General features: G+C 41.3%; 1 protein-coding gene across 1 annotated transcript in view; it reads left to right on the top strand.

The window, feature by feature from the left end:
- Positions 1-13,223, top strand: part of MAP4 (microtubule associated protein 4) — a 109,388-nt gene that overhangs the window by 63,204 nt on the left and 32,961 nt on the right. Inside the window, exon 7 of the mRNA XM_007446145.1 lies at positions 587-709. Within this exon, the coding sequence (XP_007446207.1) occupies positions 587-709 (123 nt within the window). The remainder of the gene's footprint in view (positions 1-586; positions 710-13,223) is intronic.

Raw genomic sequence — 13,223 nt, 5'->3', positions numbered from 1 at the left:
TACCCATTCCTGCTCCCCTAAACAGTTCTTTCTCAGCTTTACCCTCCTCCATCCGCCAACACCTTCTCCATCCTTGTTCTCTGCTCATCTTCCTGTTTTTCTTATAGATGATTGAAGCAATAAAAGAGAACATTCACAAACTTCCACTCGCTCCTCTACCTAACTACTTGTATCTTTATCCATAGACTTTGCCTTCCCTGCTGTTGCCATCAGCAAACAGTCCCTGCTCCTAGTCATGAGGGGCAGCATTTTGTCTTGCACTAGATCCCGTCTTCTCTTGTCTACTTACACACATTGCTCTGGCCATTCTCTTTTCTTGCCTCTCACCATGTTTTTCCCCCTTTACATTGGATCATTCCCACCACCATAAAAACATTCGTTATTTTTCCCTTCTTTAAAAAAAAAACCCAACCCTCCCAACTCCCCCTTCCCTCCCCCTTCCAACTGCCACTCCATTTCTCTCCTGCCCTCATAGGAGCGTCCCTCATTCCTCAAAAACTGTGTCCATTTCCAATTTCTGGAAGGTAGAGAAGTAGCTGAAATGGTGCTTCTCTGAAACCTGTGTGGTTTTTACTTTTACCTTTAGAAGCAGTCACAGCCATGGGCCAAAAGCACAACTTGCCAACAGATGAGGATTCTGTGTCAGAGGAACTAGAGCAAAAGAAACCGTTCAGTAGTCAACCTTCTGAACTTCCTTCAGAGACCTCAGGTATGTCAGGAAAACAGAGTGGCCTGTTTGGAAACGCTTAAACTGGGAAAGATGGGGAGATGGTGGAAGACATTGTTCCTGGTTATAAGGTGGTGATCAGCAGGACCGTTTACGAAGTCAGCTCTCTTTCTTAAACAGATTTCAGTGAGCTTTACACATTTTTGATGGTAAGCCAGAAGCACGTGCACATGATTATCAACTTAGTGATTCTCTGCCTCCTTTTCTGTGATTGTGGTGAGATTGTGAACTTCAGGGCAGGGACCAAGATTTACTACACTTGGAATCTCTACTGCTTTGAACACAGTCTGGCACCAAGTGGGAGCTAAATAAATGTATGATTTTTAAAATGTTGTTTTAGTGACTCAACATATCATTAAAGATTTCTCAAGTCCTTATTGTGTATACACCATGCTAAGGCACACAGATACTTAGGCCTGGGTCCTGGTCCTTTTCTAGCCTGGATGATGAGAGAAGTTCCCAGGCGTGAACTCTGAAACCAAAGATTTATATAATAATTGAATTAAATAGTATTAGAGATGGCACCAAATAGCTGCTGATTAATTGCCAAGTTAAATGTTATAAATGCTGTGGGTTGCTAAAGCCTAGCAATTTTTCAGGAAAAACAATAATTGGCCTGAGGTATTAAGTAAAGGGTAGGATTTGGAGGACATTGGAGGGATAAAGATAAGGGCAAAAGTCACTATTTGAGTATTTTAATATTCTGTGAGGTCATTTATTGCATCAGACTTGACAAGAGTTGTCCTAGACCTGCTCTCACCGGGTCTCTTTCCAGGATCTTGGATCCATACTGCATTCATTGACTTAGAGGCAGGAGGTTGGACTAATTGACTTCCTGAAACTTTTCCAAGGGTGCTCATCCTAATTGTTTTAATTCATTATCCTATACTTGGCATTATGTATATATCTCTGTCTTTTGGGAAGTACCTTTAGCAACAGAACATTGAAATCTAGCACATTTGTGTTTCAAAGTAGGAGGCTCTGGTTCTGAAATAATGTGACTTTTTCTCTGGACAAAATACTAATTCAGTATCTTTTCTTTTTTTCTTTCTTTTTTTTTTAAAAGTAGTATAATTCTGTCCTTCTGGTCTGTTTAACAAGTAATCGGTATAATACTGATAAGTAATTAGTATAATATTGGTGACAGACTCTTAGAATTGTAAAATCATACATATTTCAGTCAATCAATTAATCAATGTCACCAAAAAGAGAAGCTTACCATCTTGTTACTATTCTGGGAATTGTGTACCTATTAAAAATAATAACAAATATAAATAAGTATCAGAGGAGATTTATAGGCAGTAGGTGCTTATTATACAGATTAGAAGATCTCTGTTTGAATTTCTTTTATCAAGTTTCGAATATTTTGTAAATACATTTTGTAAAAAAAAGTCTTTACCCAAGATGTTGATCTTTGTTTTTTGTTAAATATTTACTAATCCCAGTTAAGAGTGAGAAATGTTTTGGAAAAAAACTGTTTTCCTAAATGAATCAGTATGTGGGTTGGTGAAAATAGACTACTTAAATGAGTCACTAAATGGACACTTTCTTAAAGAAACAATAACAAGGGGTTTTCTGTTTGGAATTTTGGCCAACTTCATGTATTGCAGGTACCCTTCCCACACAAGCCAAAAAAGCGTGCAGACCCAGTGATCGCAGGTCCGCCCGGCCTGCCCGGCCCAGGCTTGCCAGGGTCCCTCCTGAGCTGCTGGGAGGCTCTTCTCCACGGAAGACTCTTGATCCTGGGCTGGGCCCCTGCCCTTTGTCTGAGTTGGGTTGGGTTTCTGGTTCGTCTTCCTGTGGTGAGCCTGGGGACCAGAGGAAAACTATTCATGGTGACTTCCTTGAACCCCAGAGGGATCTTGGCAGGGAGTCCTGGGATATAGAAAGAACACCAATGATGATGAAGAAAAAAAAGAAGAAACCAAAGCAAAAGAGATACTCTCAGCCCCGGGCTGGGGGACCTTGGGATGATGACAATGCAGATGAGCCTAAAGGTCATCCCTCTGCCACTGACCCACAAAAGTCAGGTGTTCCCCCCAGCCAGCCTACCACTGTGGGCACAGAACATGGACTGGTATCCAGAGAAAACTTGAAAAAGGGATGTGAAATTGACTCCAGAGCAGCCAAACTGGTAGCTGAGAACTTTGTCTCCAAGGGTCTCAGCATTCCTTTGTGTCCTTTGGAAGAACCCCCGAAAACTGCAGTAAATTCTCAGCCCAGACTGAGAGTAGAGGCAGAGGTGAGAGGTAACAAGTCAGCACCACAGAGCCAAGACAAGAAATTGCTGCAGCAAGATGAGTGCAAACCACAGCCTGCACCCTACCTCAAGACTCCTGTGGATAAAAGCCAGACAGTAGGCTCCCTCAATCTGAAAGGACACCTGACAGAAGTTTTTTCACACAAAGTAGAAATTCCTTTGGAGATCAGACCCAAAGAGGGTTGCTCTCCTGTCTTGGACCAAGAGGCTGAGGGTAGAGTTTCAAAACCCAAAGCAGCAAAAGAACTGCCTAATTCCATACCCACTTTGACAGCAGGTAATCCATTAGTAAGTAGTCTAAAAGAAGGGAATGATGAAAGTAAAATGACTAAACTGCAGAATGACAAACAGAAAGAGTTTTCTGAGGGAGCTGAAGAGGTTAAAGAACTAAAAAAGGAAAGTATTCCCAAGGAAAGACAGGAGAACAGCATCTTTGCTTCTGAGCAGCCACAGGACACAGTGTTAGCTCAGGTTCCTGGACTAGGGAATGAACCATTTAAGAGAATGGCAGGTGATGGCAAAAGCAGGAAGGGAAAGGGAAGTTCTGGGAAGATGAGAGCAAGTTCTGGGAAGGTGAGAGCAAGGTCTGAGCTGCTGTGGCTTGCGGACAGCCAGAAGGACAGCAGAGCTGTTCTTGTGCCAAGTGAGCCAACGCCTAAAATGGAAAGAATGGATAAAAGCGAGGAGCTGGGGCTGGGTTCTTCAGAGCAACCAGGGACTGTGGCTGAGCTCACTGAGGCAGTGGTGATGCGGGACCCTAAGGAGATGACTGACCTGAGGGTGGCAGGTACCTTGCAGGCGTTGATTCCTTTGGGAAATGGGTCAGGCATGATTCAGACTTCCGGTGCTAGAACAGAAAGAGGAACTGTAGCCATAGGCATGCGTGTTGGCAACCAGAGCGAGGAAGAAAAATGTCCTTGGATGGATCATGAGGCAGCTCCCTGGATTTCTGAAAAGCCTACAAAAAGAGGCAGTGAAGACAAAAACAAAAAGTTTAAAAATAGTTATTCCACACAGCCTGCTAGAATGAAGAGGGAGGAAGAAATCCTCAACCCACCTTTTGTAGGGAAGCGTGGGGATATTGGTAGTACTCCCCATCAAAACAGAGAATTAGAACTTACTTTCCCCATAAATCATGACCCTTTGTTCTCACGTATATCAGATACACCCACAGTGGAAGGAGTTGACCAAAAGGGTAGAAATGTTGAGGTTAATTCTTCTAAGCTTGGGGCTCTTGGCAGGAACAAAACAAACGCAGGCAAGGATTTTGCTGTTACTGAACCAGCTACCAAGGTGACAGATGTGAGCTGCCAAGACCAAATCCAGGGGACAGGATTTGTTCCTTCAGTACCATCTGAGGCGAATAAGACAGATGTGGGCAAGAGACATACTGCAGTTGCTGACAAATCAAATAAAAGGAGTAATGATGGGAAAAGCAAAAAAGTTAAAAATAGTTTCCCTGAGAAGCACATTCTGGAGAATAAGATAGATGCAACAAAAATACATGTTCCCATGGAAACCATAGGGGACCACAGAATTGAAGGAATGGGCTATGTGGATGAAAATAGAAATATTACATTTACCTGCCCTAGAACACCACCAGGGTTGATGAATAAGACAGTCCCCCTAGAGGCTCAGGAATCAGCAGCCTGTGAAAAACTGCCCCCTTCTACTTTTCAAGTAGTAAAGGAAAGTGATTCATTTCCAGACACCTTGGCAGAAAGCGGGCAAGAGACAGCTCCAGCCCAGATTTCCAAATTATTAGAGGTAGATAATTGCAGCAAAGTTGGAGTCCCAGATGAAGAAAGACTCAAGGCTCCCTGTGCTGTTATGCCCTCTACGAGCACAGGAGGAGTTGCCCTAACTCTGACAGCAGCCATAGAAACAGTTAATAACCATGGAGTTAGCTGTCTTCAGAATAAAGGTGAGCTTGCTGGTCCCATGAAAAATGAAACAGGGATAGACGGAGGGCATGTGATAGGAGAATCTGAGTCAGTGCCCAGTGGTGCATCAAAGCACTCAGTAGAGAAAACCACAGAGCCAGCAGGGGGACACCTTCTTTCTGGCGTGCTCATAGAAGACCAAAGCCTGGCAGGTGGGGTCAGAGTCCTAGAAGCATGTGCAGATAGCAGTAATTTTCCAACATGTCCAGTAAACAAACAGAAAGAGTCTGAGGAAGGTTCTGCTCCAGTTCCAATTCTTGACCTAATGGGAGACAAAGAACAAAAGCCCAGTTTCTGTGAGGACCAACGTGCTGAAAATAGAGATTCCCAGGGCCCAGATAGTTTGAATAAGGAGGTAGATACGACTCTTTTGCCACCAGAAAGTGAAAAGGATAAATTGGAAGAAATCAGTCTGGATTCTGAAATCAGAGAAATGGCATGTGTTTCCTTGGCACCACCAGAACTCCAGTCAGGTGTCTTAGGTGGCAAAGTTGAAGTGACTCCTTCAAGGGTGGTAGATGAGTTAGTAGTGACTGCTTCCAAGGCTCTTCAACTCCCAGAACCCAAAGACAAGATCTTGGAGGCACCTGAGAAAATGACAGAAAAATCTGAAGCAAAGGCACTGGGACAAGGGAAGAAGGAAGATAAAAGCAGAGCGGCAGAACCCATGAAAGGCTACATGAGACCCACCAAGTCTCGAGGACTCACTCCACTTTTACCGAAATCTACAGTCCAGGAACGAGAGCGATCCAAGCAACTCAAGTCCAGTGGTATGAACCTGCCGTGGGGAAATGTGTGTGCTTGTGGCTTTTGGTCAGCATCAGAAAGGCAAAGAGCTTGTGCTTTGGTTCCATCCAGACTCTAATCATTCTTGTTAACCATTGGTTTGTTGGCATGAAGACCTGTAACTGCTAATTATGTGTTTTCTGCAGCAAAGGCATGCCTTGTGTCCAGCTTGGGAGGCTGGTGACTTGGTTGCATGCCTTTTTACCCAGCACTGAACCTTGACTTTCAGGGGAAGTTGAATTTCAAACAGTAAATTGTTTAGCAGAAAGCCAATCACCATCCACGATATTCTTAAATTAAAAAAAAAAAAAAAAGTGTGCCTCCTATGTGTTAAGTTTACAGCCAAATTTTAATCATATCATTATTTTGTATAAGGATTCACAGAGGAAAGAAAACATTTCATGTCCAGCTGTGTGTGTGGGATTTCTTTTTTCCAGTGTACATATGTAACTTGTGCTGGTGGGACTAAATATCCAAATTGCTTTTGGATTGAATGAAAATGAACCCCTTATGGTAGCCTCCACCCAGATTGGTAGGCACAGACTTTATTTGTGTTTCTAGAAGTGGGAAATGATCTCTCAGTGATGCAGCTCTATCTTTTAGCAGTTTGTTGCTTACAGCCATTGGCCCACAGTTTCACAGGGGTTAGAGTTTGGACATAGCCTGTGTCCATGAAACATAGTCCATATCCATGGGCAAGTCTGTAAAACTTGCCCATATAGGATTCCTCATAATTTTGCCCTTTTTGCCTCTAATCAGTGAAGTAATTGAGAGGAGACTGAGAAGATGATGATTCCTTTAAGATTTAGAAATGTTAAGGTTTTTTTTTCCCCTGAAAAGTATACATCTAATCATGGCCTTTGAGGTTGTTCACAGCCTACAAATGATGCTATTACTTAATCACTGTTTCCCAGCTTGCATGATGCAGCTACTAACTCCAGAAATGAAAAAGCACTGGTTGGCCTTGGTGTAGCCAGTTAGGCTTTTGGAGAGGCTTCATCATGAGATGGTGTTCTGCATGGTATGGAATTGTTTTGGGTAAAGCTTGTGCTATGCATGAATATGTACCCGGTAAGGAATGTGTATCATGTGAGTAGAGAATGCTAGAAGCTATTATTTGCATAAGACATTCTGATCTTTTCCGTTTTTATCTTCCATTAGCTACCCTGTTGCCAAGGCAGAAAATGATGTTGTATGTAAAGTGCTTTCCAGCTTTCATTAAGATTCCCAGCCCTCTCTCCAGTTCATTAGTTTCAGGTTCTAGACCAGTTCTTTGGTTTCAGTGGTAATTAAAGGATAACATGTAAGTTTTCTGAAACTTAGGCATCTCTTTTAGCGCAGTATTACTGAAACATGTAGGAAGAGGATTTATTCTGATTCTTGAGGAGGCAAGCCAGGTGCTGTAGAACTTTTGGGCTCCTCCCTTGACCAGGCCACCCTCAGCGACATGTGTTAGGAGTAGCCTTGTAGAGTGGCTGAGGAGGGAGTGATGTATCTTGGACAAAATATCTTCTCTAAATTCTATCACAACCCCTTCCCTAAGAACAATCTATACTTTTTTTATTTTGGTAGGTAAAATTAAAATTTTCAAAAATTAACTTTTGAATAGGTTAATATGTTCACCTGGTAGAACAGGATATGCAGTAAAATTTAAGTCTGTCTCCCTCTGTTAACCCCCATCCAAGTTTCCCTCTCCAGCAACCAGTGTTAACAATGTCTTACACGTCCTTTCAGACAATTTACGCATAAAGAATCAATGATATATATATTTCCTGATTTTATAAAAGTGAGACATATCATGCATACTGATGTGTACCTTGATTTGTAAACCTAGTTATTTTAGAGCTCTTTACAATCAGTACAAAGAAAGGGGCCTCAGTCTTTTTAAATAGCTGTATAGTATTTCACTGTGTGGAGATACCCTAATGTATTTTACCACTTCTTTATTGATGGATGTTCAGGTGTTTTCCTTTTTTTTCTATTAGAAACAAGGTGCGTAAACTAATCTTGTATATACAGAATGTCATACTTATGTACATACATACTTATACATCTGTATAATAAAAAGGGGCTCTGGGTTAGAACCTCTGATTTGAAGAATATACGTTTATCTTTTTGATAGGTGTTGCCAAATTGTTCCTCATAGGGGCACAGAGATGCACCAGAGCTATACTCCCACCCTGAGCATAGACCAGTACCTGTACTTTCTCCTACTAGTGTGGTTTTTCTTTTTTGTTAAGGTGTGCCAATCTAATAGGTAAAAAATTATTACTTGGTATAAATGTATTTTGTGTTTTACTTCTTAAATGACTTCCTTTATTATCCAGTTTATAAAAGCCATCCCTGCTCTGAGTTTATAAAAATATGTTAAATTTTTCACATTTTTAATCTTTGATCTGTCTAGAATTTGCTTGTTTCTCTGTGTGTGTGTGTATTTTTGTGTATTTTGTTTATGAGATATGAGATATGATTACTTGGTTGTCTCACTATATTTGTATATTGTCTCCCTCTGAAATGCCACCTTTGTCATGCTCTAAGTAACACAATGTGGTTTAATAATATATTTTAATATCTAATAGGTCTAGCCCCACATGTCACCCTATTTTTCAGAGTTTTCCTATTTTTGCTTGTTTATTATTTCATATAAACTTGACAATTGGCTCATAGGTTTGTGAGCCAATCCAGTCAGTCTTGTTCTTGAAATCACGTTAAATGTATAGATTACCCTAGGGAGAGTTGTTGCATATGTTGAGTTTTTTTGTCCAACATGTAATACATGCCATATTTAGTAACATCACATGTTCAGGTTTACGTGTCTTAGTCCCTTAGTCCCAAAGGTGCTTTCTTTGTACAGGTATTGTATATTGCTTCTCTTTTCTTTGGCCTCACAGCTTGTGGGGGTCTTAGTTGCCTGACTAGGGATTGAACCCCCACCCTCGGCAGTGGAAGTGTGGAGTCCTAACCACTGGACTGCCAGGGAATTCCCAAGATCTTGTATGTTTCTAATAATGCTTATTCAGAGATGTTCAGAAAGCAGGCGAATGTGCAGATGCAGAGCTTTAGGCAAGCCTGGGCTCTGAGGCAGGGGACTGAGTGGAATGGGAAGTGCCTGGATTTGTGATAGGGAACTAGGCAGGGTAACCCCTTATGGGTTCATATGGGCTCTGATGTTTCATGCATGACTGGTAATAGACCTGGTCTTGGTAAATTTTATTTTCGTTCCTCACTTCGAATCATTCATGTTAACTCTCCTGTGGTCGGATGGTGTTACCCATGGTTTTCAGTGTTCGGACAGTAGAGATATTATTAGTGGTGTCCATAAAAATAATAGCATCTGCCACCTATTGAGTGAATACTAAGTGTCTAGTTGTCTGTAGATAGGTAGGTGGATAGTCGTGTACACACACACACACACACACACACAGTACTTTGAAGGATTCTCTCCATTTTACATGTGAGGAAATGGAGGCTCTCCATGTTAAAGTCACACTGATAGTGAAGTGGCAGAAATAGAATTTAAATCCAAGTCTTTCTGACTCTAAGGCCCATGCTTTCCTCATTCTTGCCTCAGAGGAACCTTCCAGAAGTTTTAGGTTCTTAAAAAGAAAAAGATGAAGGTCGATGATTAATAATTATATTTTTTAAATTTTAATATCCAAGCTCTATAACTGAGCACTTTTCTAGTTGGAAAATGGAGACACATCATGAGGACATAAACTAATCGAGGCTAATTTAGGATTAGAATCTAGGTCTTTTAAGTCTGTCTAGCATTTTATTCTCTAGGCAGAGACTGTTTGACTTATTCCTGTGTTCTCCCTACCACCCAGCATAGAGCTTTACTGTATATGATGTCTAATGACAGTTTTTAAATTATAATTTAGTTACCTTTTGCTACGCTTATCTTCTTTGGAAGTAGGGAAATTTAAATTATAATTTAGTTACCTTTTGCTACGCTTATCTTCTTTGGAAGAAGGGAAAGTGAATATACTGCTAAAGTCTCTTTCAGCTTAAATTCCTCTCCTGTTATTTTTTCATGTCTAAAGTTTAGGGAAACTTTAGCAGAAGGTTTCTTCACATATTATGCATATTGTTCTAAGTAAGGAACATTGAGATACTTCAGGAAATCTGAGCTCAACTTGTCCGAAAAGGACTTCTTTTGGGACCGTGTGTTTTGTGCAGGGAAGAGCAAAGTTGAAAGGGCGATCCTTACTGGACTCTGGTATATGCGATGGCTCCACAGTAGTCGCTCCCCTGGAAGGAAGCCAAGGAGAGCTGTGAGTGGCAGTGCACTTGGCATGTTGTTCTGTGAGAGGGACACTTATCATGGGTCTCCATAGATAGGCCCTTCCCTTTGCCATAGTGAGAGCCATTTCTCCCTTTATCTGGCTTCATTTCTTTTCCTTCAGTTTTCTTGAGCCCATCAACAGTCTTCCAACAGCTGGGAATATCAGTTTATGGTGGGAAATTCTTTTGGCGTGAAACTTGGAGTAATTTATAAACCTTAAATCCTAACAGTTTCAAGGCCCTTGTACATAAATAAAATATGCTCAGCAGATGAAAAAATCATTTGTAATCTTAGAGCTCACTACAATCTTACAACTGGAGAAGTGCCCATTTGGTAATATCTTTTTTTTAAAAATTTATTTATTTATTTATTTTTGGCTGCGTTGGGTCTTCGTTGCTGCACGCGGGCTTTTTCTAGTTGTGGCGAGCAGGGGCTACTCTTCGTTGCGGTGCATGGGCTTCTCACTGCGGTGGCTTCTCTTGTGGAGCGTGGGCTCTAGAGCGCGGGCTCCGTAGTTACGGTGCTTGGACTTAGTTGTTCCGCGGCATGTGGGATCTTCCCGGACCAGGGCTCGAACCCGTGTCCCCTGCATTGGCAGGCGGATTCTTACCCACTGCGCCACATCTTAAATGTAGTGCCATTTGTGAAGTTTCCTAATTGCTTTCTTCCCACTTACCCTCTCATTCTCTGGCTTGTTTTCTTCTTACTAGCTGTATATTAATGAAATTTATTGGGAAATTCTATGTGTTCAGTAACTAAAAACAGTTATTGTTTATTGAAACTTACTATACGCTCAGCACTCTCTTAAACTCTTAACCCTCAAACAGTTCTGTGCTACTGTTCACCTTATTTGAGCCAGAGCATCTAAATGTTCTGTGAAACAAGTCCAGCAAATATTGGTTGTCTACTTTAAAAGAAATTTCTTCCCCTCACGCTCACTCACTTTTACCCTCTGGCTGACAGCACTGGAAGATTAAGAAAGCAAATGCAACTTGCTTCTTACTTTTGGTGTTGCAGAAATGTTTACTCCTTTAAAATATGAAGTGGACAGTAGAGGGGACGTCCATGCGTATTTTTACCTGTGACATTGAGTAGGTCATCTCAGCTGTGAGCAGATTGAAATTGCTAATTTTTAAACTGTTCAGCAACGATGTAATTTGTATAAGTTTAGGCAAAAAGCTGATTGTCATATAAACATTTTCTATTGCTCTGCAGATAGTGAACACTCAACATGATTTGGATTTTTTAGTATTTAGTTCATTCATTCATTCATTCATTCAGCAAACACCAGGTAACATTATTCCCACATTCTAAGGGTAGATCAAGAAGCCACAGCTTTAAAAAAAAAAAAAAAAAAAAAAGAAGCCACAGCTTTTACTCCTCAAGGATTCCAAAGTGGGGAGATAAACACATAAACATATAATTTTACTCTAGTGAGAGAAGTTCTATAATAGAAGGATGAGCTATATGCCATGGGAATACAGAGCAGAAAGTAAGTCCTCTTAGGAGAGCAAAAGAAAGCTTACTGGAGGAGGTGACATTTGATGGGTCTGGAAGTTTGAAGAGCTGATAAGCAGGGTAAGGCATTCTAGGGGATAGACTGCATTGAGGCATAGTGAAGTGCAAGTGCATGGAATATTTGAGGACTAGCAAGCATTTGGGTGTGACTGGTATATACATCATGTGGGGAGCAGGGAGAAACATTCTGAGACAAGACTGGGGAGAAAAGACGGTAAGCTCTTCAAGGGTCCTGAGAGTCGTGTGTACCTCCATGAGCAGAGGATCTTAAACTTTACACTGGAGGTAATTGGTGGAGTGAGTTGGGCTTTTACCTAGTTTCCTTGCATGAGTCTCTTATCTATGCTATGCTAGGCTATGCTAGGCTCGGTACTCAAAAGGCCTGGAATTTCCAAGTTGTACTTCTTGGGGGACTTTTCATCTGTAAGCATTTTAATGCTTTTGCCTGTGGGGCGGCCTCCATTTTGTGGGTCCTGGTAAATGAATTACCTTTATCAAGGGTCACATAAATCAGATTACTAGCTTCAGTTTTTTCATTCTGTCTGCCTCCCAACTTTTGAAAGTTACTCAGGAAGAATCACGATTTTCTTGAGTTAAATATGTACTAAGAAATTCTTCTAAGATTTAGTAGAATATGGTTTTGAAATGTTTTTGCATACATGTATATTTATATATAAACAAACATCATTTTCTTCCAGGTAAGAAACTAGATTGCAGCTTCACAGTCTTCAGCTTTTATTAGTAGAGTGTCATCCATCATTGTAATCAGTAGACTTATCGACTTTCATTGTAATGATAATTTATTAGAAATTGTTTCCTGGAGACAGTAACAGGGAACATTTGGTCAATCTGGAAAGTAGCTTTGTTGCCTTGGTAACTGAAAGAATGCAGAGAAACCAGTTGTGGAGCGTATCAAAACCAAGGCCCTGAACAGGTTGAGTACTAGCTCAAGGCACAAGGCAAAACCAGAAACATCTGCCAGTGCATCTGCTGAGATCAGACCTGCAAGCTGTGCCAGAGCCCTTGGAAGCTTGACAAGTTGTTATACAGTCTGATAAAAGAGAGGTCGCCTTCTGACCAGACACATGGGAGTCCATGCACTTTCCTCAGACTCAGACGGAATGGAACTTAAAAACCTTCAGCCCAAAGGACATTCCAAATCAGCACCTATCTACATGAGTTTAACGATGGGAGAGATCAGGTTAAATGATAGAAGTCCGTGAAAGGAATCCGTCCATTCCTCCTTGAGCAGAAGTTTTTTGAAAGCCTACTTAAGCACTGTATCAAGCACTGTGCTGGGCACCTGCCAACAGAGGTGGACAGGTCTTATTCCTGCCTTCTAGAAGCTTCCAGGAAAGGCACATACAGAAAAGATTGTGGTGTAGTTTCCAAATCCTAAGAAGAAGTAGAACAAGTATAGTTGTGTGTAAACATTAAGGATTCAGTTTAGGAGTTGGGAGTCTAGGAGACTTCACAGAGGAGGTGACATTTCTGTGAGTTCTGAATGAGTAGAAGCAGAACCCAGAGGCAAGGAATTCTAGTGGCAACGGAGTCTAGAATTTAAGTCTTCAGGTTCTTAAGTACATTTCTTTTTACCTGGGCATGCTCAACTTGCTAAGACTTCATGTAAGTTCCTCATCCGCCAACTTGATAAAATATCACAGTGACGGGGGCGGGGGGGGGGGGGTGTAACCCTATCGATCA

Source organism: Lipotes vexillifer, unplaced genomic scaffold (genome assembly GCF_000442215.2).
Source record: "Lipotes vexillifer unplaced genomic scaffold, Lipotes_vexillifer_v1.1 scaffold491, whole genome shotgun sequence".
NCBI classification, from domain to species: Eukaryota; Metazoa; Chordata; class Mammalia; order Artiodactyla; family Lipotidae; genus Lipotes; species Lipotes vexillifer.
This window is presented reverse-complemented; position numbering and strand designations above follow the sequence as displayed.